This window comes from Mastomys coucha, unplaced genomic scaffold (assembly GCF_008632895.1).
Source record: "Mastomys coucha isolate ucsf_1 unplaced genomic scaffold, UCSF_Mcou_1 pScaffold6, whole genome shotgun sequence".
NCBI lineage: Eukaryota > Metazoa > Chordata > Mammalia > Rodentia > Muridae > Mastomys > Mastomys coucha.
In genome coordinates, this window is record NW_022196912.1 from 47,688,836 (window position 1) to 47,711,326 (window position 22,491).

General features: G+C 39.3%; 2 protein-coding genes across 3 annotated transcripts in view; both read right to left on the minus strand.

Moving 5' to 3' along the window:
* Hbp1 (HMG-box transcription factor 1) overlaps nucleotides 1-13,635 on the minus strand; it is a 27,344-nt gene extending 13,709 nt beyond the window's left edge. The window contains exons 1-3 of one of the 2 annotated variants that reach the window (XM_031357462.1): nucleotides 13,297-13,635; nucleotides 4,854-5,037; nucleotides 1,833-2,061 (exon numbers count right to left, since the gene is read on the minus strand). In XM_031357462.1, coding sequence (XP_031213322.1) covers nucleotides 1,833-2,061; nucleotides 4,854-5,037; nucleotides 13,297-13,311 — 428 coding nt within the window. In that variant the 5' untranslated portion in view covers nucleotides 13,312-13,635. Of the gene's footprint in view, nucleotides 1-1,832; nucleotides 2,062-4,853; nucleotides 5,038-13,230 lie in introns of both variants that reach the window. The other variant, XM_031357463.1, reaches the window with a different exon arrangement.
* An 8,303-nt stretch (nucleotides 13,636-21,938) lies between these two features.
* Nucleotides 21,939-22,491, minus strand: part of Prkar2b (protein kinase cAMP-dependent type II regulatory subunit beta) — a 104,143-nt gene continuing 103,590 nt past the window's right edge. Inside the window, exon 12 of the mRNA XM_031355290.1 lies at nucleotides 21,939-22,216. The gene's annotated coding sequence lies outside the window, so the exon portion shown is untranslated. The remainder of the gene's footprint in view (nucleotides 22,217-22,491) is intronic.

The window sequence follows — 22,491 nt, forward strand, 5'->3', positions numbered from 1 at the left end:
TGCTTCCATTCTTGAAAGGAGACACTATTTTTTGTGTTCTAATACAAACCTGTTGAAAAGCAGTTACACATAAACATACAGATAGTCCAGTCACTTTCTCACAAAGATCACTTACACATTTTTCTTCCTTCCCTTAGCAAAGTCTGTACTGAGCACTGCTCTTTCAGGCACACAGGGATCCCAAGAATACACTAAGCTCAGAACACTTCAGACACCAACCTTCAATAGCTCACATAGTTAAGAGCACATGAGTACTTGCACAGGTCGTCACTAACAATGATGGAAAATAGAGAAGAAAGCAGGATGACTCTGGTGAGCAGCACAGAAACACCTCCAAAAATAAAACTACATCCCCAGAGTGACACTCCCTTAACTTCTCTTTGTATATAATCATTCTCTTCTTCCCATGAGCCTCCCCTACTCCCTTTCTCTGCAGTACTGCAGAAAAAAACTCAGGTTTTTATCCTGCACATGCTCAGTAAACACTCTTCTACAGAGCTGTGCCTCAGCCCTTCTATAAACTACTTCAATGTGAAGATGAAGGGTAATACTTAACATCGAGGTTTTTCTGTTTTTGATGTATGATTACAGTAAAGGAGCCAGGATGCAGCTGATTAGCATTATTCCTAGCATGCAAACGGTCCTAGGTTAAACAGATTACTGTGAAAAATAGGAATACAGAAGAAATGATGCTCTGAAAGAGAAATTTCTTTCCCTATGGAAATTTATATAGAATTTAACTGAACTGAATTGCTCTATCAGGACCAATCTCCTGCAAAATAGACCAAGCATACCTTAGCAGAATGCAAGGTAGCTAGGCTTTCATATTTATATCATGTGTAGCACAATATTGTACAACTGGGGCCCAATACCAAAGTCCAGAGTTCCTCCTACTTGGCTAGCATATTCTAATCTAATTTTTTCCAACAGAGTGAAAACTGGGGCATTTCTCCAAACTGTTATATTTAGTAAAATGATACCCACTTAGGTCTCCCTAGGAATAGTAACTGGGATTTTCCATAGTTTTCATTTTCTTGACCTTTGGTCTAGATATATAAAGTGATTTTATTACTATGAATCTAAGGGGTTTTTTTTAATGTTTAGATTTACTTCCATTATACATATGAGTGTTTTGCTCCATTGTCTGTCAGTGCACCATGTGCATGCCCAGTGCCCATGCAGATCAGAAGAGGGTATCAGATCCCTTGGAACTGGAGTTAACAGAAGGTTAGATGTAAACTACCATTAGGTGCCAGGAGTCAAATCTGGGTCATCTAAGAGTGCTCTCAACTGAGCACTCCAGCTCCTACTGTAAGATCAGCAAACCTGATAAACAACGTTACACACATAATGGAAAAATAACTATAGAACACAATGAAATAATGTACAGTTAATAAAAGTTTAAAATATGGTGTTTAATTATGGTTCTTAAAGAATTTTTATTTCTAAAAGTTTGTAAAAATATACTCCTTAGACTAATTTTTGACTTTTTAAACACAAAATATTTTACACTACTTTTTCTCATAGTATTATTTGATTTTCAAAACAATGAATCATCTTTGATCATTATGAACATTAATTCCAGTAACTTTAAACATTAATCATCCATTAAATAGCTAATACCACTACTGTAAAATTAGGAGATTTCAAAACAGTAACTTTTTAAATTAAAATGTCTTTCATTTATGTGTGTGCACAAGAACAGCAGCATGCATGAAATCAGAGGACAACTTGCAGGCTTGGTGGCAAGCTCCTTTATCCACTGAGCTATCTGCTATCTTGTTGGCCCTAATGATACAAGTTTGAAATGCAAACATAATCAATGTTCCTACCTGTTATAAAATGAGCACTGCATAAGTGGACTTTGTGGACTAGTGGCAATATTTGCTAACTCTGTTAGCCAGTCCACCTCATCTTCACGGTGAGTATTTTCCGGTCTATCTGAGGTATTCTGGCTCCAAGATGACCTTGGATATTCTTGATGAGATACATCTGAACTTAGCTGGTATATGGCAGACTGGGTAGGGTCACTCTGAACAGCCTGAAGTTCAGGAAGGTCATCTGGAAATCAGACCAAAATTATTTTTAAAAATATTATTACAATAAATAATACAGTAACTTCAGTTAGGAATACACATATTTAACTAATTTTCAAGGAAAAATAAATTCAAAATTAGAATCAGTCATTTGTAGACAGAAAAAAATTTCAACATAAGCAAATACCTGTCCATATAGATCTAGGAAGCCTGCAGGATAAACATAATGGATGTGAATACAGCAATGCTTCACTGCCTGAACCATGTGATAACAAGAGGTCAAAACCTGAAAATCAAGGTTCAGTTTGTTTTCTATACCTCATCTGGGAATGATCTATATACCAGTGATATGTTCCTACATTAACAGATTAGTGAAGAAAGGGGCATTTAATGTATACATAAGTTGTTATGTATAAACTTTACTGACCTGTTAAACAAGTTAACTGCAATATTAAAGGCAACTCCTAACAAGTTTTAGGTAGAGCTACGTAATACAAATCTACTTTTTGTGATACATGTTTCAAATTCCAGTATTTGCGAGTTTCAGACTGATGGACTCCAAGTTTGTAGCCAGCATGGGTTATACAAGACCCTGGCTCAAAACGACAAAGAAACAAAGAAAATGGATTCTATTAAGTCTTTTTTCAGTTTCTTTATTTAGCTGGACATGCTGATGCAGGCTGTAAACCAGTATCTAAGAAGCTGATGTAGAAAAGCTGTGGTTAAGTTCAACGTCAGCCTGACAGTACAGCAAGACCCTGATCAAAACAGTAAGACAGTATTCCCAATTCTATATTAGTGCTACCTTTCCCCAGTGCATTATCCCCAAAGGTAGATCACAGAACTAGCTCTGAAGGAAAGAGTAGGAAACTACCCAAAATTGTGAAATTCTTTAAAAGATGGGGTGGACGGAGGTGAGGAATCTCAAAGGCCTTTTAAAAAACAAACAAGCCAGACAGTGATGGTGCACGCCTTTAATCCCAGCACTTGGGAGGCAGAGGCAGACGGATTTCTGAGTTTGAGGCCAGCCTGGTCTACGCTGGGATTAAAGGCGTGCGCCACCACTGCCCTGCAAACTAAAAATTACTTATAAATATCACTAATGAAAAAAATTCCTTATAAAGTTGTGCCATCACCTCGTTCGAATCTTCTACTGAAAAAGTAGAATCTAATCTCAAATAATCTTCTCAACTGTAACTTCTAGAGTAAAAAATGTTCTGTACTATCCGTCTGTGAACATTAATTATTTTGCTTTATGCTATGTAGTAGTGACCACGCTTTACCATGTTTTTAATGACGCCAGTCTAAGTTTTCTTTCCACAAGACAATGGAGAATAAAAAAAGTGGCCAATACAACAGAAAAAAAAAAAAAAAAAAAAAAAAAAAAAAACAAAACTCAAACACTCCAAAAACTCTCCTACTCAATTAAGTATCCCCATAAACTATTCTAGAATACACCCCTAAAACTAAAGTATCTTGGTTAAAAATAGTAACTGGGATTATCCATTCATTCTTAACACTGACTACATAGTATCCATTTCACTGAAAAAAGGAGTTATAAAGCACACCAACTAGATTCCAACTGCCAGTTTTCAGGCTGCTGTAACTATCTCCTTTACCTCATTGTCAACACCTTGCCTTTAAATGCATCATTTCTTTATTATGAAAAGTTTGTTTTTCAGATTCAGAAAATAAACTACTTTTTACATGAAGCCACAGATAGGTGGGGCAAGCTCCCAGGACTGATTTCCTCTAAACATGTGATATAACAATGGACAATCAACCATTGCCAAAAGTGTTGCTCCTTACTCAATAGTAACCACTACTCAAAAAGTATTAGGATCCAGAAAATATGTGGTATTTAAAGTCATACAGTATGTCCTGAGACATTTAGGACCTCCAAATTCTCAACCATATAGTACCATCATTTATTTGTAAAGCCAAGGTTGTCATGTGCTACACCCTCTCAGTTGCTATAAACATTTATGACAACAAAGTCAGGGTGAAAAGCTGAGCAGCAAGCCAAAGGCCCTCATTAACTCTACTGTAGAACAGCAATATACAAGCAATACAACTTAAAGTCATTAATCAATAAACCTAGACATTCTACAAACATCTCTCTGGAGTGCTCATCAGAAATAATCACTATGAATTTCTGACCCTCAAATTTTATGGGTATGGTCATTTCAGACCAACAGACAACCACGGAGAGCTCACTAAGAAGGTGTAAAGTCATATGGCAGAGTTTTTAAAACAAAGCATGTAATAGTTTGCTCTTGATACACAAAATAAAACTATTTACTTCAACAAAATTTCAATCTCTGTGAGTACCTAAATAGTTCCCAGTGTTTTCAGTTATATTTTAAAAGAGACTTCCTCCTTGATACTAAACAGCATGGGGCCTCAAGTTTGGTGCTTTTCCACTCACAGCTAGACAGCAGGACAAGACTTGTCTGTAACTGAAGGGAGTCTGGGACGTGAGATAGGAGCACTCTGGGCTCTTGCTAGCTAGGCGGTTTCGCTCAACTGGTGAGCTCTTAAGTTCCCTGAGTAAACAAAAAATAAGGTGGAAAGTGACAGAGGAAGATCCGATACAGACCACTGGCCTCCACAGCACTCACATGTGGGCCGGTGTATGGACATGTATCCACATGCTACACCTACGCATGCACACACTCAGAACAGAAAGAATGTTAAAAATGCCTATTACACAAGCTCTTTACATACTTTTTTAGGTAAGGCAGGTAGAACAGCTGATTAAATATGGTAATTAATCTGGATTTAAGTGAGGTTTTAAAATAACTTCATTTTGCTTACCAAGCTCCATGTGCTCATCACAGGAGTTGTATCCTGGAGAGGATGGCAAATTCTCATTACACTGCAGCAACTCCAATGAGTCATTCATTCCTGAAGCTCTCTTGTCCATCACCAGCAGGAGTTTCTGTACTGCATTAGGCATCTGATTTGTCTTCACTTCCCACACCATGTTATGGTGCTCCGACTTGAAATGAAAGAAAGACAGTGTCATGTGACTTGGACAGTGCAAATATAAAGTCAGTAGGTCAGCACTATGCTGCATTTCAAATTAATCACACATCGCCATTTTATCTGGCTCAATTCCTCCAGGACAACTGCACAACTGTGCTCAAAATGAATAATACACAAATTTCAAAGGATTAACATTTTAATTCAGAATCTTTTCCCCTTAATAGTTAACAGCATAATTATATACATTTTCATTTTTCTGAACTAGTAACTCTCTTCCAATACAAATACTAACAATTCATATTTCAGAATCAAAAGAAAATTAAGCCCAACTAACTTTCCTGAAGTAAAAAGACTAAAGGATCTGGGGGTAGTGGCACACATCTTTAATTCCAGAACTCAATGGGCTAAGGCAGGCAGATTTCTGAGTTCAAGGTCAGTATGGTCTACATAACAAATTCCAGGCCAACCATGTATACCCAGTGAGACCACATTTTTAGAAAACAGCAGAAAAAAAAAACCCAACAAAATAAACCCCAAAGAATAATCCAATTCTTCTGTTTTTAAAGTCTTTGTTAATTGTTCAGTACTTTGCTTCCTTATATCCTGAAATTGAGCAATTTTAACATACTTAAAATTATATTCTCTGTGAACATTTAAAGAGTTTCTGAATCTTATAATGGCTATAGGATATTATACTTCTCATTAAGAAATTAAAATGCGTTTAAATTTTCTTCAGATTTGGGATTTGAAAAAAAGATATGTCATTCTAAGCCAGGCATGATAGCACCCACCTATTGTCTCAACATTTAGGAAAATAGAGGCAGGTAGATCTCTTGAGTTTAAGGCCAGCCTAGTCTACACAACTCCGGAGCAACACAGAGAAGCCTTGTCTCCAAAGTGAAAGGGGTGGGGGGGCATTCTATATGGAGTCTATATTAACTATTATTCCCAGAAAGTTGCATTAAAAAAAAAAAAACTACAGTAAATTTAGCTACACAATTATTAAAACTACCTTCAAATCAAACTAGTGCCACTAAAAATTCCTTCCAAAGAAACTCAAATTTTAATTCCCAGCTAACTTCCTTTATGGAGAATCTTTGTGAAAGTCTTGGCCAAGTTATCACAAGGAAGAGTGCAGTACAGACTAACACACCATTCTCAGCAAAGTCCTAATTACTGTCTCTGTCACTCTCAGTCTTGACAACAACTACATTAGTATCTAACATATTAACTTGAGATACAGCACACGGATACTCTTGACTCCTCAGGCCCTACTCAAAATTTTATTTTTCAGAAATTCTAAGAAACACAAAACAAATCTTGATTTTCCAACAATGTGTAGTTCTTTCCCTCAAAATAGTTTGATTCCTGAAAGGCACAGTGGAAGCAGACAACCAACTGCAAGAAGCTGTCCTGTAATCCCACAGCACACATAGCATATGTGATAGGAATGTTTTAACAAATGACCCTTATCCTGGGCACTGTCTTAGAGGCTCACCTCAATATCAACTGTAAAGACATGTTACGAAGAAAATATGGCTTTTGATTACAGTTTATTTCACTTTATAAACCAAGAGACTGAACTTGTAGCTAAGTCAGTATCAAATTCACAACTTTAATACCTGCCCTACTTTATTTGAACAGTCCTTAGGATGAATGGAAAAAGTTTAAAAATGTTTTTAAACTCAAGATTGTACAGCAATAAAAACATGTTGTGGGGGTTGTTAATGTCCTAAATAAACTAGTCACTGAAAGCAATCAGTAGTACATAATCATAGCTCTCTAGTTTGGGAAGTTTCTTCCTGGAAAATCTGACAAATCCATCCATATATTGGAACAGAGACAGAGCATGGTATCACTTTAGGCACTTATGATTTTATCTCAAAGTCTGAAGTATTGTACAAAACGTTTTTGTTTTCTTCCTGATTACTATAGCATTGTAATTCATCGGTCTTAGTCCAGTTACACTGTTGGGATGTTATTTCCCATAAATGGGATGGCCAGATTAAATGTGACTTCTCAACTATTAACTCATGCTTTCTGTGCCTCTCTCTACCCAGTCCTTGAAACGCTGAGCAAATTTACCTTAATTAGTAATTCTCACTCACCTCTGAAGCACAAAGAGTCACACATATGCTAAAACAAATGTTGCCCAAGTCCCACCATCTAAGGAAATGATTTATTTGTACCAAAAACCTGTTTACTGGTTTTTATTTGTTTTCACAAACCCAAGTATGGTGAGCTAAGAATTGCTGGGATTAAAAAAATGATTGTTAACAACTTGGGATAATGTAGAGCCACCTGCCTGTCATGTCTGACTAGGGTTCAGTCCTTAGCACAAGATCACTTCCTTTTTTAATCATAAAAGTTAATTTAATGAGTATTACACAAGGCACTATAATAGCTGCAACAATGAACACTTAACCAGAACACCAAGGGACCTAGGTTTTAGTGGAATAGGCTTTGGTGTATAGAATAGGCTTAGCTGTCAACAGGGGAAAGGTGGGCTCCCATCAAGAAAACACACCAGCAAACAGATCTGGGAAAGTGCTACTGGATGCTGTCAGGAAAATGGAGGAACTAGGATCACCAGGATGTATGATGGCCCTGAGCACTGTTTGCTCATGGATACGAAAGCCGTAAAGTGAGGCAGAGCGAGTCTTAATCCTAATGTAAGGAAATGAAAGAAGAGACAAGGGTATGGACTATAAACCAGGTGTGTCAACAGGCTAAATGCTCTGAACGATCCATTTTAATATCTTGCCTTGTTTGTAAAATGGAATTAAAAGTACATACTTAAACGGTTGCCGTAAAAACTCAGAAATAACAAAAGACATTTCACATCCTTCATATGAAATGGTTGGTGTTATTAACAATTACCAGTCAACAGGGAGCCGCTGATGATTTGTGGACCCGAGATCTAATGTGAGTAAAAACTACAAACAGTTTCTTTCAATCTGTACAAATCACATTAAAACACTATCTGAAGCTGGGCAGTGGTGGCACATGCCTTTAATCCCAGCACTTGGGAGGCAGAGGCAGGTGGATTTCTGAGTTCAAAGCCAGCCTTGTCTACAGACTGAGTTCTAGGACAGCCAGGGCTATTCAGAGAAACCCTGTCTCCAAAAAAAAAACCCAAAAACCAAACAAACAAAAAAACAAAAAACCACACTATCTGATTAGACAAGGTGTGTAACACAGGTAGGTTTTGTTTTAAGAGCTCTCATTCTCAATTTCTAAGCCAACTGCTTCCAGAGTCCTTTGCAAGCTCCTGTGAAAGGCAACAGTAGTAACAATGCTGACAGTAGTAACAATCTAGTCACTCCTAAGACACAGGAACTAGTCATTCTTTCCAAGTTGTCTCAAACAGCTAATACTAACAGTTTGGATCACATAGATTGTAACATCCTATAGAGATTTATTAAACTTAAAGAACGTAATTCAACCTATCTTCATGATTTCAAGTCCTTCTGAACATCTGTACTATGTTCTTTGGACTGAACCAGACTTCGGTTCCAGCTGCACCTAGAACCACCACCACTTCCCTATCATTTTCAGTTAGCCTTTGTCTCAACAGTGCTGTTCTGAGTCCACAGGATTCTGTCCTGTTTCTTTCCCCCTGCAGAGAGCCATTCTTCCCAACTAGGTCTGCCCCTTTCCCCCAATCAATAGGCTGCAGTGCAGACCACTCAACTTGTACAATATACTAACTTAGAATTTCAGCACTTGCCCTATTTATCTTATCACAACATAACTGTGTGTAGGAGGAAATCCTAACAATTTTATAGCAGAACTACCTACAATTAACAGGCCAAGTGAATATGTACTGTTTTGGACATTTGCCCTTCCCACTACTTATGGTGAATTTGGTTTTGGTGTAGGCTAAAATAAAGGGTTTTAATTTTATGTTTTAGGTCATTGTTTTGTTTTTTTTCTATAAAGTTTTGATTTTTAAGGTTTTTATGAAAGTCTAAAACTTGCAGACAAAGGGCTCATGCTTATTCTTCTGGTTGCATAATCTGTGACCAGTAATTTATCTTCACACTCCTAGTGCTACTTACCTCACAGGCCCAGTGTAATAATAAAGTACATGAAAACACATATACAAATTGTTGGTCTGTCTCTTCTTATAATCCATGTTGGGAAAAGCAAGCCCTTAGAAAATATAGAGGTACACCACTTCAGTCTTTCCTCAAAAACAACCCACAGAGGTAAAAGCAATTGATAGTGTTCTGAAAAACAAGCCCAGCTCTTAACACTTCCTGGTAGGGCCAACCCTATTGTTCATTCATGCTGTACATACTACTTTGGTATTAGAACATACAACAGGACTTGCCTTGTATCTAAGTTAAATATGCATCTGTGAATTCTTCATTAAGTCAATGATTTTCAAAGGTTCAGTTCTCTAGTTGTACTTAAAATTCCATGTTCAAAAATTCAAAATTTAATATTTTGTTATAAACTTTCAGAAGCAAGTATCCACAACCTCTTAGGAGGGAACACAAAACAACAGAGAAAGTGGGTTTTTAGAACGCCTGCCTGCCAGCCTGCCTCCAGAGCACTGCCACATACTTCCTTACATCTCAGTTACCCACACAGCTTTGTGAACATTGTGAATGAGGAAAGCAGGACCCTGACCACTGAATGGGACCATTTTCCCTCTAAAGAAATGAAGAGAAAAAAATTAAATAAACATTTAGCTCAAAATATGTTAGACTCTGGCTTTCTTTCAAAAGTTTCCAAAGGGGTGGGGGGTGTGCATACCTCTGGTCCTGGAAGAGACAGGCGGAACTCTGAGTTCAAGGACAGCCTGGTCTACAGAATGAGTTCCATCAACATTACCAGGGCTCCACATACAAACCCACTCTAAAAAAACCAACACACAAAAAGTTTGTTTTCTAGATTCCTACCTCTGTTCAGTGATCCTTACACACTTTTTGAAAGGCCCTCTTTGGACCTCCAGGACTTCCATATGCCATCCAGACTGTGTAAATTGTTTTCGAAGACGAGGTATAGAGAAGGCAATGAACCATAAATACGTAACTCTGACAAGAGCAACTGAAGTACTGAGTTCTATGAGTTATATGCTTATAAGGACAAAGGGCCCTAAAACTATCAAATATTACTTAATATTTAATAAATATTAAATAACTAAATATTAAATTCAACTCCATATCAAAAGCAATCAGGAGACTTTACTGCATTTCTTTTAGAATACCTTCACATATTCTAAATGTCTCTTCTTTAACAAGTGTTTCTGCTACTCTAGCTTGCCACTGAGCTAACAAATGAAAACAAGAAGCCACACTGTGGGTTTGGTAAGCTTTCCACGTACTGCTTAGTACCCGCCACCTTTGGGCTATGGAAGAGTCTAACAAACCACTGATACCTACTTCCTTATTTGTCAACAAAACTAAAACCTATCCACTCCTCAAAATTGTTACAGGTATAAAAAATACAACGCACATCCTCCTTTGATGAACATTATAAATCACATCTAAAAATTATTTTCATGTTCAGTCAACATGAAACACTAACACAGACTGTAACTTTCCATGAACAGTGCTGCCAATTCAAGTAATATTTAAGGCAAGTCATTTTGAAGATTCAAGGGCTAGTCGATTCTTTTATCAGGGGCCCCCAGCATCCACATCAGCTAACTATGGTCTGTTAGCTTCAGTTTCAGCTGGTAGCTCCCACTACCTCTTCTGGCCTCCTTGGGTATTGCAGGCATGTACTTCAGAGACAGACAAGAAGGCAAAACAATCACACACATAAAATAAAAAAATAAATCAATGTTTAAGTCATTTTATAAAAACATGAAATCATCTAATGTTTACATGAAAAAACTATTTTCCTAAACTTAAGTTATAATCCTAAACATTTTCATATTATTACAACAACCCGTGAAACAGCCTTTTTTTTTCTTTTTCTGTTCCAACATGGTGGCAAACGTTAGCACTCAGGAGGCAGAGGCAGGAAGGACACTGAGTTGCAGTCCAGCCTGGTCTACACAGTGAGTTCCAGGCCACCAAACAAGCGGGGGCAGCATTTCTACAGCAGAGTTAACAGCTTCTTATTTTCAAGGATGCTAAGGATGGAGGACTGACAGGAACTCACTCACGGCCAGCCTGGATTAGACTTCAGAATCTTCAGGATAGGTAGTTTATTCAATTAATACTATGCAATCTGTCCTTTCCCTCCCTGCCCCCCCAACGTGTAACCAAAAAAAGTTAAAAAAATTCCTCTAATAAGAGATTAAATTTTAAATGTCTTTTTTTCAAGGAGCCCTGGCTGATCTGGAACTCAGTATGTGGCCAAGGTCATGACCCATTTTTCTGCTTCTTGTACCTCCCAAGTGCTGGGGTTACAGATCAGGTATGGCTAAAAAAAAAAAAAAGTTCTAACTTCCATAATGAAAATGTAATATAAATCATGACTGGGAGGAAAGTAAATGCGGACCAAAATATGAAAGTAAATGGAATAATTACTGACTTTGGGCATTACAATTAAAATGCTACAAATTTCCTTAGTTATGAGATTTGTTTTCCCCTTCTTGTACACACGTGAAATTTAAAACACATAAAACATCTGCCCTTGTTTTATTAATAGTTAGGGAGTGACACAATAACTAAGTAAGAGAGTACTGACATCTTTATTTCCAACCGATACACAGACCAGATTGTGATGCACACAAAGAACCTTCAGGCCATATGCCTGCTTCCCTGGGCACCGGGAAAGTAAGAATCCAAAGATAAAATACAGTAGTGACAATTTGATGGTATATAAAAGTGGAACAAACTGCCATGCAAGTACACTTGAGAAATGTATGACAAAAAAGCACTGAGAAGGTATCCTTTTATTTAAGTCAGGGAAATGAACAAAGGAAGGGGTCTTCCCAGGAAGAAAATGGCAACTAGGTTTACAAAACTAAGCTGGGAGCTGTAATATAAAATGATTTTAAAAAGACTGAAATTTACTAGTCGAGTTGAAGTAACGTTTAAATGTCCATTTCTTCTTCAAAAGCCTAAAGTAACTCAAAAACTTGTCTAAGTTTCTTTTTGTAATGTAACTCAATTTCCCCCAACACTCTGTAGTTCAACAAAGCTGGGGATTAAAGGGAGAGGTGAAACACCGGAACCAAAACAGAAAACTCCAGCTCAAAACCACTACTGTAGTTAAGACTACTTAAGTATTTATAAATGTTAAAATCACTCTTATTTCTTAAACCATAACTCATCCTAAAAACCCTCCTCCCCAGAGGATAAAGCTCTCTTAAGCCCTACTGAGTCCCACCAGCAGGTAGGTACAGAGTGCCAGTAACCGTGTCCCGCCCAGCTGTCAGTGCTTTCACCAGCTGAGAAGTCCCAGGGAGTGAACTCGCGAGTGCTCGGCGTCGGGAGCACGCAGGAGCGAGGCTACGGAACCCGGCTTCGCCCCAACTCCTTTTTGTTTTGTTTAAATCTGCCTGCAGAGGGAGGAGCCTGGCCTCGCCCGCGGGCCCCGTCGCCGGGTCAGGCCGAGCAGCGCCTCCCGGAGCTGGCCAAGTCCACCCCCACCTCTTTCGCCATTCATCGCTTCCTCCCCTCCCCCCATCATGTGACCACAGCCTGGACGCCAGGCTTGTTTTTCCCCCTGGGCGCAGCCCCACCGCGCAGGCGCCTCGGAGCCCATTCATTCGAACTGCGTAACAATGAGCCCCGGGCCCGACGGCTCCGCGAGCTCCCCCACCCGGCCCGGGCCCCAGAGGCAGCTTCGCCTCCCCGGAGCCCCTAGCCCGCTCGGGCTCGCGGCCCGCATCCGCCCCTCGGCCCCGCCGCTGGGAGTGGCGACTCAAACTTTCCGGAGCCCTCCGGCACGCCAGGCCCCTCCCCTGCCCCGGCCCCTTCCCCGCCAGCCCCCACCGCGAGCGCCGCCGAGCCCCGAGCTCCGCCACCCCCACCGCCCGGAATCCGGGGCGCCGCGGCCGTCCGGCCCCGGAGAGCTCCCGGGAGGCCCGGACGGCGGGCTCCTCGCGGGGAAGACAGTGCCCAGCGTCCCAAGGGTCGCCGCTCCCGCGGCAGCTGCCGGGCCCCGATGCTCCAGCCCCTCCCTTACCCACCCCCACCCCTCAGAAACCCAGCGACCACAGAGAGTCAGGACGCCGGCCGCCCGTCGCGACAGCGTCGCCAGCTGCTTGCTTGCGCGTTCCCCGACGGCTGCCCACCTCTTTGGTGCGCGCCGCGACTCCCACCGCCGCGTTTTACTCCTCAGCCGAAACTTTCCTACTTACCAAACCCGTCGCCATTACCAAGTCTTTCAAGCTTCGTCTTCCCCCTCCCCTGAAGCCCCCGGGGGCTGAGCCTTCGTCCACCTTTTCCGTCTTTAATTGGTCTGAAGAACTGCCACTCTGAGGTTCCGTTTTCCCATTGGGTAGTGCCGTAGTCCGTCTCGGTGGGCGGGCATGTATTGACTTTTTTGTTGTGTTTACTGGAGAAGGTGGCTTGTCAATCACTACCGAAAGCGCTTTGGATTGGATTGCTGCCGAGACTCTGGGGACGGGAGCCAAACTTTGCAATCGAAATGGATTGTGGGTTAGTAGTCTCAGCCTTGCTCCTTAGCTGAGGAAATTACCGGAGGGGAGGAGCTGACTGAACTACATATCCCAGAGGTACGCGCACAAGGCAGTCTTGATAGTAAACAAGAGTCATAGGGACACGTGTATCAGCTCGTTTGTTTTGGAGTCTGAGACAAAAGGGAGGGGGCGGAGGAAAGGAGTGTTTTAAAGCCAGGGCCACCTCTCTTCCTTTTGGCCTCTCAGAGGGCTCAGAGCGTCCTCGGTTGGATGTTTCAGCACACATTCCAGGCCATAAACAGCAAAGTCGCTTGCTGCTCAAAGTTTGGCTGGTGGCCAAGGTATTGTTTTAGTGTGAGGGGAAGATGACTGCACAAGCGGAAGCAGTGCAGGCTCGCCAGGGACTTGATCACTTACAAATCACGGCCCAGGCACGTTGGGGATTACAAAGGTTGATTCTATACAGCCCAATAGCAGCAGATGAGCTAGATAGATTTTTTTTTTTAAACTCAACCAACCCTTGACTCAATACGCCAACAACAACTGGGGAAGATTTAACAATGTCCAGTTTGACCAGAATTCGTTGAGAAACAGCCAAGTGTCATGTACTGTAGGATTTAAGAATGAGACAATATCGGGCTCGAGAATTTATACAGCTCTTTACTGACGTTTTATACAGCTGAATACTGGACGATTGCTTTGAATTTGAGGCATTCGAAGCGATGTTTTTGCATTGGCCTACATTTTCTTTAAGTTCATACAGGAGTATAGGTAGATTGTATGGTCCGAAGTTAGTTGCTAGATTACTTGTGTCTTTGGTGAATATTTTAACTATCTCTCCCTTCCTAAGCGCTCAGAAAAAAAAGCTATCTTTTCCACTCCGTTTCTACTAAAGGTTCCTCCTGATTTTTCTAAGGCAGTTACCAAAAGTGGGGAATGTCTTTTCTGCTTTAGTTACTTCCTTTTAAAAGAGATTGCTCATAGCATCTGGGTGCAGCTAGTCTGTAATTGGCATTTTTTACTATCCACATTATAAGCATTACCATAAGCATTATTGAGCTCTTTTCTTTGAACCTGAAGTGTTTAATCATGTAAGCTGTGGATTAGGTTTTCTTTCTTTCGATTACTAGAAATGTGCTGAAATCGAGAGAGGGAAAGGAGTATGAATTCTGCTAAAGTCAATTTAGGGAAGAGCTCCAAGTCATTCTTTAAAACTGCCCACACTACTTGAATTTTTAAATGTAACTGAAAGCTACATAACAAAATCAATAAAGAAAAGATTACTTGTAAAAGATTATTTGAAACAAGGTTTCAAATTCCTTTGAGTTCTGCTTTTGGACTCTTGAAGTGGAAACTATTTCTAAAATAGCCTGCCTAAATGAGCAGGAATTGATATTCTGTTCACAAATAGTAATCAAGCATTGTTTTCCTCAAAATAATCCAGAGGAAAACCCTCCCAAAATGCCTGATCCGCCACCCCACCCCCGTAAAAAAGTAAGACCCTAATGTACAACTTTCAGATACTTAGAGTGATCCCAACAAGCATGACCGTGTTTCAATCATTTCTTGTTGTACTTTTTCTTTAATAGAATGTGACCAAGGTCCATAATTTAAAATTAATTTCTTTTTTTTTTGTTGTTTTTGTTTTTGTTTTTTTCGAGACAGGGTTTCTCTGTACAGCTCTGGCTGTCCTGGAACTCACTCTGTAGACCAGGCTGGCCCGAACTCAGAAATCAGCCTGCCTCTGCCTCCCAAGTGCTGGGATTAAAGGTATGTGCCACCACCGCCCAGCTAAAATTAATTTCTTAACCTAAACAGTAGTAACCTCTCTCCTTGGAGTATACTTAATATTTTAAAATTAGTACCTATGATATTTATATGTTTTCGAAACTACAAAGTTGTGTTTTCCAACACTGAAACCTTGAAAGCTTGAGCCACTGATTTATCCGTCCCTCTTGAGTATGTAAACTCTAAAACCAACTTCCCCTGATTGTTAGGAAACGAAAGGGTTGTGTGTATGTGATGCAAACATAAAAACACTTTCCAGGTCTTTCCAGGTTTTACCAAAAGTCATAGTGGTGGGTTTTGTTTGTGTGTTTGTTTAAAGCTTTAAATTACCAGGGTGGGAAGAATAAATAAATAAATTTGACTTCAGATAAAGATACTGCATGTTAATTATGAACTCTTATCCCTTGCTAACTGTAGATCTTTCCAATTCATATATTTAATACTATTTATTTATCCCTTCTTCTGAAAATAAAAAGATTTAAAACATTTGTCATACTTTATCTTACAAGTTAGATTCAGATACTTTAATCAGAGGTAAATATAATTATTAGAATCCACCCCACCCACACAACTTGTAGCAGATAGTTAATCCTTTTGACTTCCTTGGGGAACTAAATATGCATAAGACACAGTGCCTTATGCATATTTAACATAATCTTTTAATTGCCAGGCAGAGGTGGTGCACCCCTTTAATCTCTGAACTTGGGAGTCAGAGGCAGGCAGATTTCTGAGTTCAAGGCCAGCCTGGTCTACAGAGTGAGTTCCAGGCCAGCCTGGGCTACACAGAGAAACCCTGTCTCGGAAAAAAAAATCATTTAATTATTGGTTAACCAACAAAAGCAGCCAACCCAAAAACTAGAACAAAGATCAATAAGATCTTAGAAAATCTTATCCTTCAGACATTTTCAGGTTAAGATTAACATTAAAAAAATTTAATGCCTCTTAGTTACTGTGTATATTGTGCACATGTATAAAATCTATGTTAAAATGTGAAAAAACTCAAATCAAAATACCAACAATTTGAAAATTTGTTTTAAACAAATTTTCGTTGGTTAAATATTGTTTTAAAATAGTTTAAAGATTAGAGAAACACTACTTAGAATTTATTTCATCTATTTAGAAGTAAAATTAAGCTATATTCCTGGATCTCACCATCTCTAAAACAATTACTACTTTGCCAAACAAACTTGAAGAGAAAGCCCATAACATTTACTTGTTTATGAAATCATTAGTCTCCTTAATCAAAAGGTTCAACAAATACTTCAACTGAGACCAAATCATAGAGTTCAAAATACTGTCACCAAAGTTTCATATAGCTTTTTAGTAGAATATTTAAACTCATACAAATAGCTCCCCATATTATCTTACTGTTTGAAAGGATGTTCATTTTATAATTAATTTAGTTCAAAGCATTCATGTAACATGTGGGAATGCCTAGAAGATAATGAGCGTCATTTTGGAACTGAGTTACAACCTGCCTCAAATCTTTGATGATGCAACTAGAAGTTCAGATTTTGTTCAGATGACCATAAAGCGAGGCCCATCAGGAAGAAGAATCAACAGAAGTTGAAGCAGGAATGATTGTTGGCTTTCTTGCTCAAATAACTGAGATTACTCATGTCCCCATTCAAATATGAGATATGGGAGAGATTTAGTCCTGGAAGTAGGGAAAAGGTTGGGTTCGAATTTAATGACAAGCTTGCAATGGTGGCAAGAAATTTGATTGTAGGGAGCCTATAACAGTTGTACATAATCATTTTTCTTTGGACTTTAATAAGAGGTGACGGTCTATAGAAATAGTTGAGTACCCTCAGAAAATAGAGGAGATTGCTAATTTTGGCTATCATTTGCTCTCAACAGTTCTTGCAGATTTGCCCAATTTGGTATAAATGAAATGAGAGTAATCAATAAACAATTCCATTTCATTTCACATCTGGATTATACACTCAAGCTAAAAAGACAATTCTTAGGTCTTTTATTAAAAATGTTCTAGCATGGAGAATTCTTGTTTCCTGACCTACTTAACACAAAGTTCTTTTTTTGGTTTTTTTTTGTTTGTTTGTTTTTTCGAGACAAGGTTTCACTGTGTAGCTTTGGCTGTCCTGGAACTCACTCTGTAGACCAGGCTGGCCTCAAACTCAAGAAATCCACCTGCTTCTGCCTCCCAAGTGCTGGGATTAAAGGCATGCAGCACCACCGCCCGGCTAACACAAAGTTCTTAAATGATATTTTTGACATTTCTGTTTGGAGGTTCAGTATACACTTTTACTTGCTAGCTAAAAGTACTTCATTTTAAGGATAACTAAATTTTATAAAGAACCTTTAAAACCATAGGAATAGTTTCTATGTCCACAGCTTCCATAATACTATGCTAATAAACTAATACTTTTTCGACAATGCACTCTCCCCAAGTCACGCCATGTCTGCCGCTCTCCATCCCTGTAACCATCTTTTGGTCTGGCAAATAAGCAAGGAAGTGGGTGTCTGGTGAATAACGAGGGGAAGTAAGCAGCATGGGTTCACTAATGCATCACATAAGCTATGTGCTGCTTTGAACTTTTTAAAACACTTGCTATATGCTTCCAAGCCATATGTGTCCTCTATGTAGCCTTTACAGATTAAGCAGCACCAACCAAGAAAACCTAGGTGCTGTGCAGTCTGAAACTTTAAGCCTCATTTCTCAAACATTTTTTTCAGATTGCAGCACTTTCCGGATCTCACCTCTTCAAATTATCTATGCTCAATGGCTAACCTATACAAATACTCCAAATTCCAAAAAGATCAGAAACTTTAAATGGTCCCAGGCATTTCAGATAAGATACTCCACTTGTCAGCTTCCAGCTGTGTTAAATACTATATTTTGTCTCCTTCACTGTGTCAATAATACAGACAGAATATGTACCTCAATTTTCACACCTCAGCACCATCAAGTTATATAATCATAATGCACTCTAGCTTTCAAGGGTTGACAATATTCTAATGGCCCTCTAAAGAACAACTATGAGGGGGAAACTTTTTATAAAGATTTATTACATATAAGTACATTGTAGCTGTCTTCAGCCACACCAGAAGAGGGCATCAGATCTCATTACAGATGGTTGTGAGCCACCATGTGGTTGCTGGGATTTGAACTCATGAGAGGAGTCAGTGCTCTTAACCTCTGAGCCATCTCTCCAGCCCAAGGAGGAAGCATTCTAACGGACACCTATCTTAAAATAATTAAATATACCACTCCTAACATTGTCATCTGTAATGGAGAATAGTGGCACTAGCTTGTAGCTCACCTGCTGGGGGAGTGAAGTCAAGAGAAGGCCTGAGCCGAAGAGTGCAAGAATAGCCTGGGCAACTCAGACTGACTCAAGGGGATAGGGGAGAAAGAAAGAAAAAAGAGAAAAGAAAGGATTTGTTCACATTTCAAGTACATAGTCATGTAAAGGAAGGCACACTTACACTGTATGCTGGCCTAAAAGAGGCAGCTTACATTCCAGGGTTGTGCAGTTGATTCTCTTGTTGACCAGAAAGACACAGGTTGGTGTCCAGTTAGGACAGAAATAGAAAATGAACAAATTATAAGTAACTTCATCTGGAGCTGGAGAGATGGCTCAGGAGTTAAAGAGCATTGGCTGCTCTTCCAGAGGTCCTGGGTTCAATTTCTTAGCATGTACATGGCAGCTCACAACTGTCTGTAACTCCAGTTCTAGGGGATCTAATACCCTCAAACAGACATACACACACAGACAAAACACTGATGCACGTAAAATAAAAAAAAAATTTTAAGTAACTTCATTGGGCTGAAGAGAAAGGTCTGCAGCTATGAGCACTAGCTGAGTTCAATTCCCAACAACCACATGGTGGCTCACAGCCATCTGTGACCATGGAATCTACCTCTTCTGGTGTGTATAAAGACAGAGCATATATATAAAATCAATACATCTTTAAAAAAAATGCATTCATTATTTCAACTAAATTACTCAAGGATTCTTGTAAAGCCTTTCACATTAAACATAAAATGTTACAGGCCTGACTTGAAACTAAGCAGTAGAGTGCTTGCCCTGGGGTAGATCCCCAGCTCTACTAAAAGAAAAGAAAAATAAGGCCAGGCAGTATAAAGCCCAACTCAGCCATTCTGGAGGCTGAGGCAAGGGGATCTTGAGTTCCAGGCCACTTGAGGCTTCATAGCAAGGCCAAGTCTGTCAAAGTCAAAATTAGGTAATAGAGACAATTTAGGTTTTTATATCAGAGTGGCTGCAGACAAGGCAGGGTGGAGAACTTACTAGCTGGGTAGCCACTGTTCTCATTTGTCCAAAGCTTAATCAGTCTGTGCACATTTCTGTTTTGTGTTTTACATGCTACATGTGTGGCACACACATGGTATATAGCATGCAAGGAGGTTAGAAAACAGCTTTCAGGAGACTGGTTATAGCCTTCCTGTGGGAGCTAGGGATTAGATTCAGGCCACCTCACCAATCCCCACATTTTAAATTGTATTTGGGGGAGCCCCTAAGGCTGCTTAGGACCACTATTCCTTCATCTCTACACCATGTAATGGAGGACTACCAAGTATTTTCCCTCTACTCCTTTGTAAGTAAATGGATGAATCCACAAACACCACTTTGGGGAAATCATAGAGAAGACTGGGATTTCAGAAAGGCATCTGTTTTCATTCACTGTGGGTGGTTCTCCTTGCTGTATTCCCAGTCCATCTAATAAAAAGTCAAAGGGAGGGAACAACCAAGGCTCATTTTATTTGTTCTCTAACTTTTCCTTGTACATGGGAGTCATTTTTGGTTTTTCCAGCTAAGAGTAAAAAATGTACTAGCATGCTACAACCATGAAACAATCATAATTGGTGCTAACAAAATAACTGTAAATGTGTAGAAATTTATATGTGTATATTCTGTATACATCAACACACCACTTTGTAGTGTAATGTTTATGTCTGGGAGAATGGCAAGATTCAGGCTATAGTTATCAAAATCTGAGGAAACCACATCTTCAAGTAGGTGGCACTTCATTTTAATGTAAACTATAAATTCTATAAATAGATCATTACATATTACCATATTCAGATACTAAATAAAAAATTTAGGGAATTTTTTAGGTTTGTAAATTTACCATATACAAAAAATAAAGACCCACATGTTATTAACAATTTTTCCTCTCAAAATTGACTGTTAAGTAAGACTAGGCTTATAACTGACATTAATTGGATCATAGGCCAAGATTTTAACAAGAAAAGAAATCTCAATTCTTCCTGAGTTCTGCCAGTGATGTACAAGAGTCTTGATGAAGTCGCGGATTCTCCTTGGTATGCATCTGGACAGAGAGACTCTGTGGTTACTGTTGGATACACAGAGTCCTCTGAAGAGACTTTACTTGGATGCTTACATCTTCACAATTCATGAATTACAATGTTAAGATTTATTTATATTAGGGGTTTGGGGTTGATTTTTGTTTTTTTGATGGGTCTCTCTGTGTGGCCTGGTTCTCCTGGAACTCACTTTGTAGACCAGGCTGGTCTGAGATCTGCCTGCCTCTGCCTCTCTAGTGCTTGGATTAAAGGTGTGAGCCACCACTGCATGATCATTGTTTTCAAATAGTTGAAAATACAACTATGTTCTTAATTGTCTAGCCAGTTGTGCTGCCTATAAAATTATTCTGGAATGCATCAAGCTGTCTAAATTCTTATTAAAATTCCTCTCCTTTAGTTTGTACCTCACACCACTATTAACTTTAAAAGCCAGCGTCCCTACTTCTCTCTGAAGTGCTAGTCATGTTTTGTCTACGAGAAGTCCCTTGTTAGCTACTTAAGAAGGACTCCAAGCTTGCATGGTGTCTGAAGACCACAGAGAGCCATCTGCTCAACATTAACACTTCTTGAGAAAGTTATCTGTATTGTTAAGTATACTTTGAAAATGAAAAAAACAAAAAAACAAAAAAACCTCAGCACTTATCTCAGTAAAATCCTAAGTCCTTGTTTCTCTGTAGTCTCCACACAAAACATGCTTATGTGGTTTGGATGCCAGTGTGAACAGGACCCCAGATATATTTATCCAACTTCTATTGCAGGTAATATTTTTGTTAAAACATAGGTGCTAAGCCCAAATTCATACTGATGAGCAAGAGACACACATCCCCTTCTAAACGTATATAAGACAAAATGAAGGGTCTTGTTTTCTAAGACTGCCTAACACTCTCCTCAGCCACACGTGGACTTAAGAGGTACCGTCTTTGAACAAAAACTTCACCAAAATAGTAAGGGTCCTTCGCTACAGAGTTAATAAGGGCACCCACAAGCCAAACGAGGTACTTCAACTGGAAAGCTTTACACAGAAATTCCCCCAGTTAGTCATATTTGGCCAATATGCCACAACATACCACAGTATGCAACACACCACAGTAGTTAAAAGCTTAACATGTACTTAAGATCTTTCACAGACCTACAGTTGTGCAACACTGCACTTTCTTCCTACTGTCTGCTACGGGGTCACAGCTTCCATGAACCACCGGAGCTCCTGGGTTTTTGTTGCATTTAGACACTAGACAAGCCATAATAAAGAAGAAGACAATGCTTGGAGCATTTATTATAAAAGTGTGCTTTATTATAAGGAAAATTTAAATATAACCAACAATACTGAAAATAACATAGCTGGCATTTATAGCCTTGGTTGGGGTTCTTTAACGACAGGCATTAGTTTCCTGTTCCGTGAACAGTCGGCCTCTGCAATGCAACCAAAGAGAACTTGGAAAATAGAGTAAAGAACACAGGATGAGCCAGGAAGCTGAGTGGCTTTTTTCTTGTTTTTCTGTTTGGGGAATTGTTCCTCGTTTAATACATGGCTTCTGAAGTCTGAAACAGAAAACATGTTACCTTCATGTAGAGAGTGCTCTTTTTCCTAAGGAAAGATTTCGCAAAACTACTATTTCAAAACACAGCTAAAGGTATAGTTAACAGTGTGACATACTTTAACTTCTTGCTTACACATTATCCATTTAACATTCCAGCCACGTTTTCATGTACGAATACGACTATGAACATTCTCTTATAAGATTGTGACAGCCATAGATGAATTTAACATACATAGATACTTCTGTTCCTTAGAAACATGTTTCTCAAAATGAAAT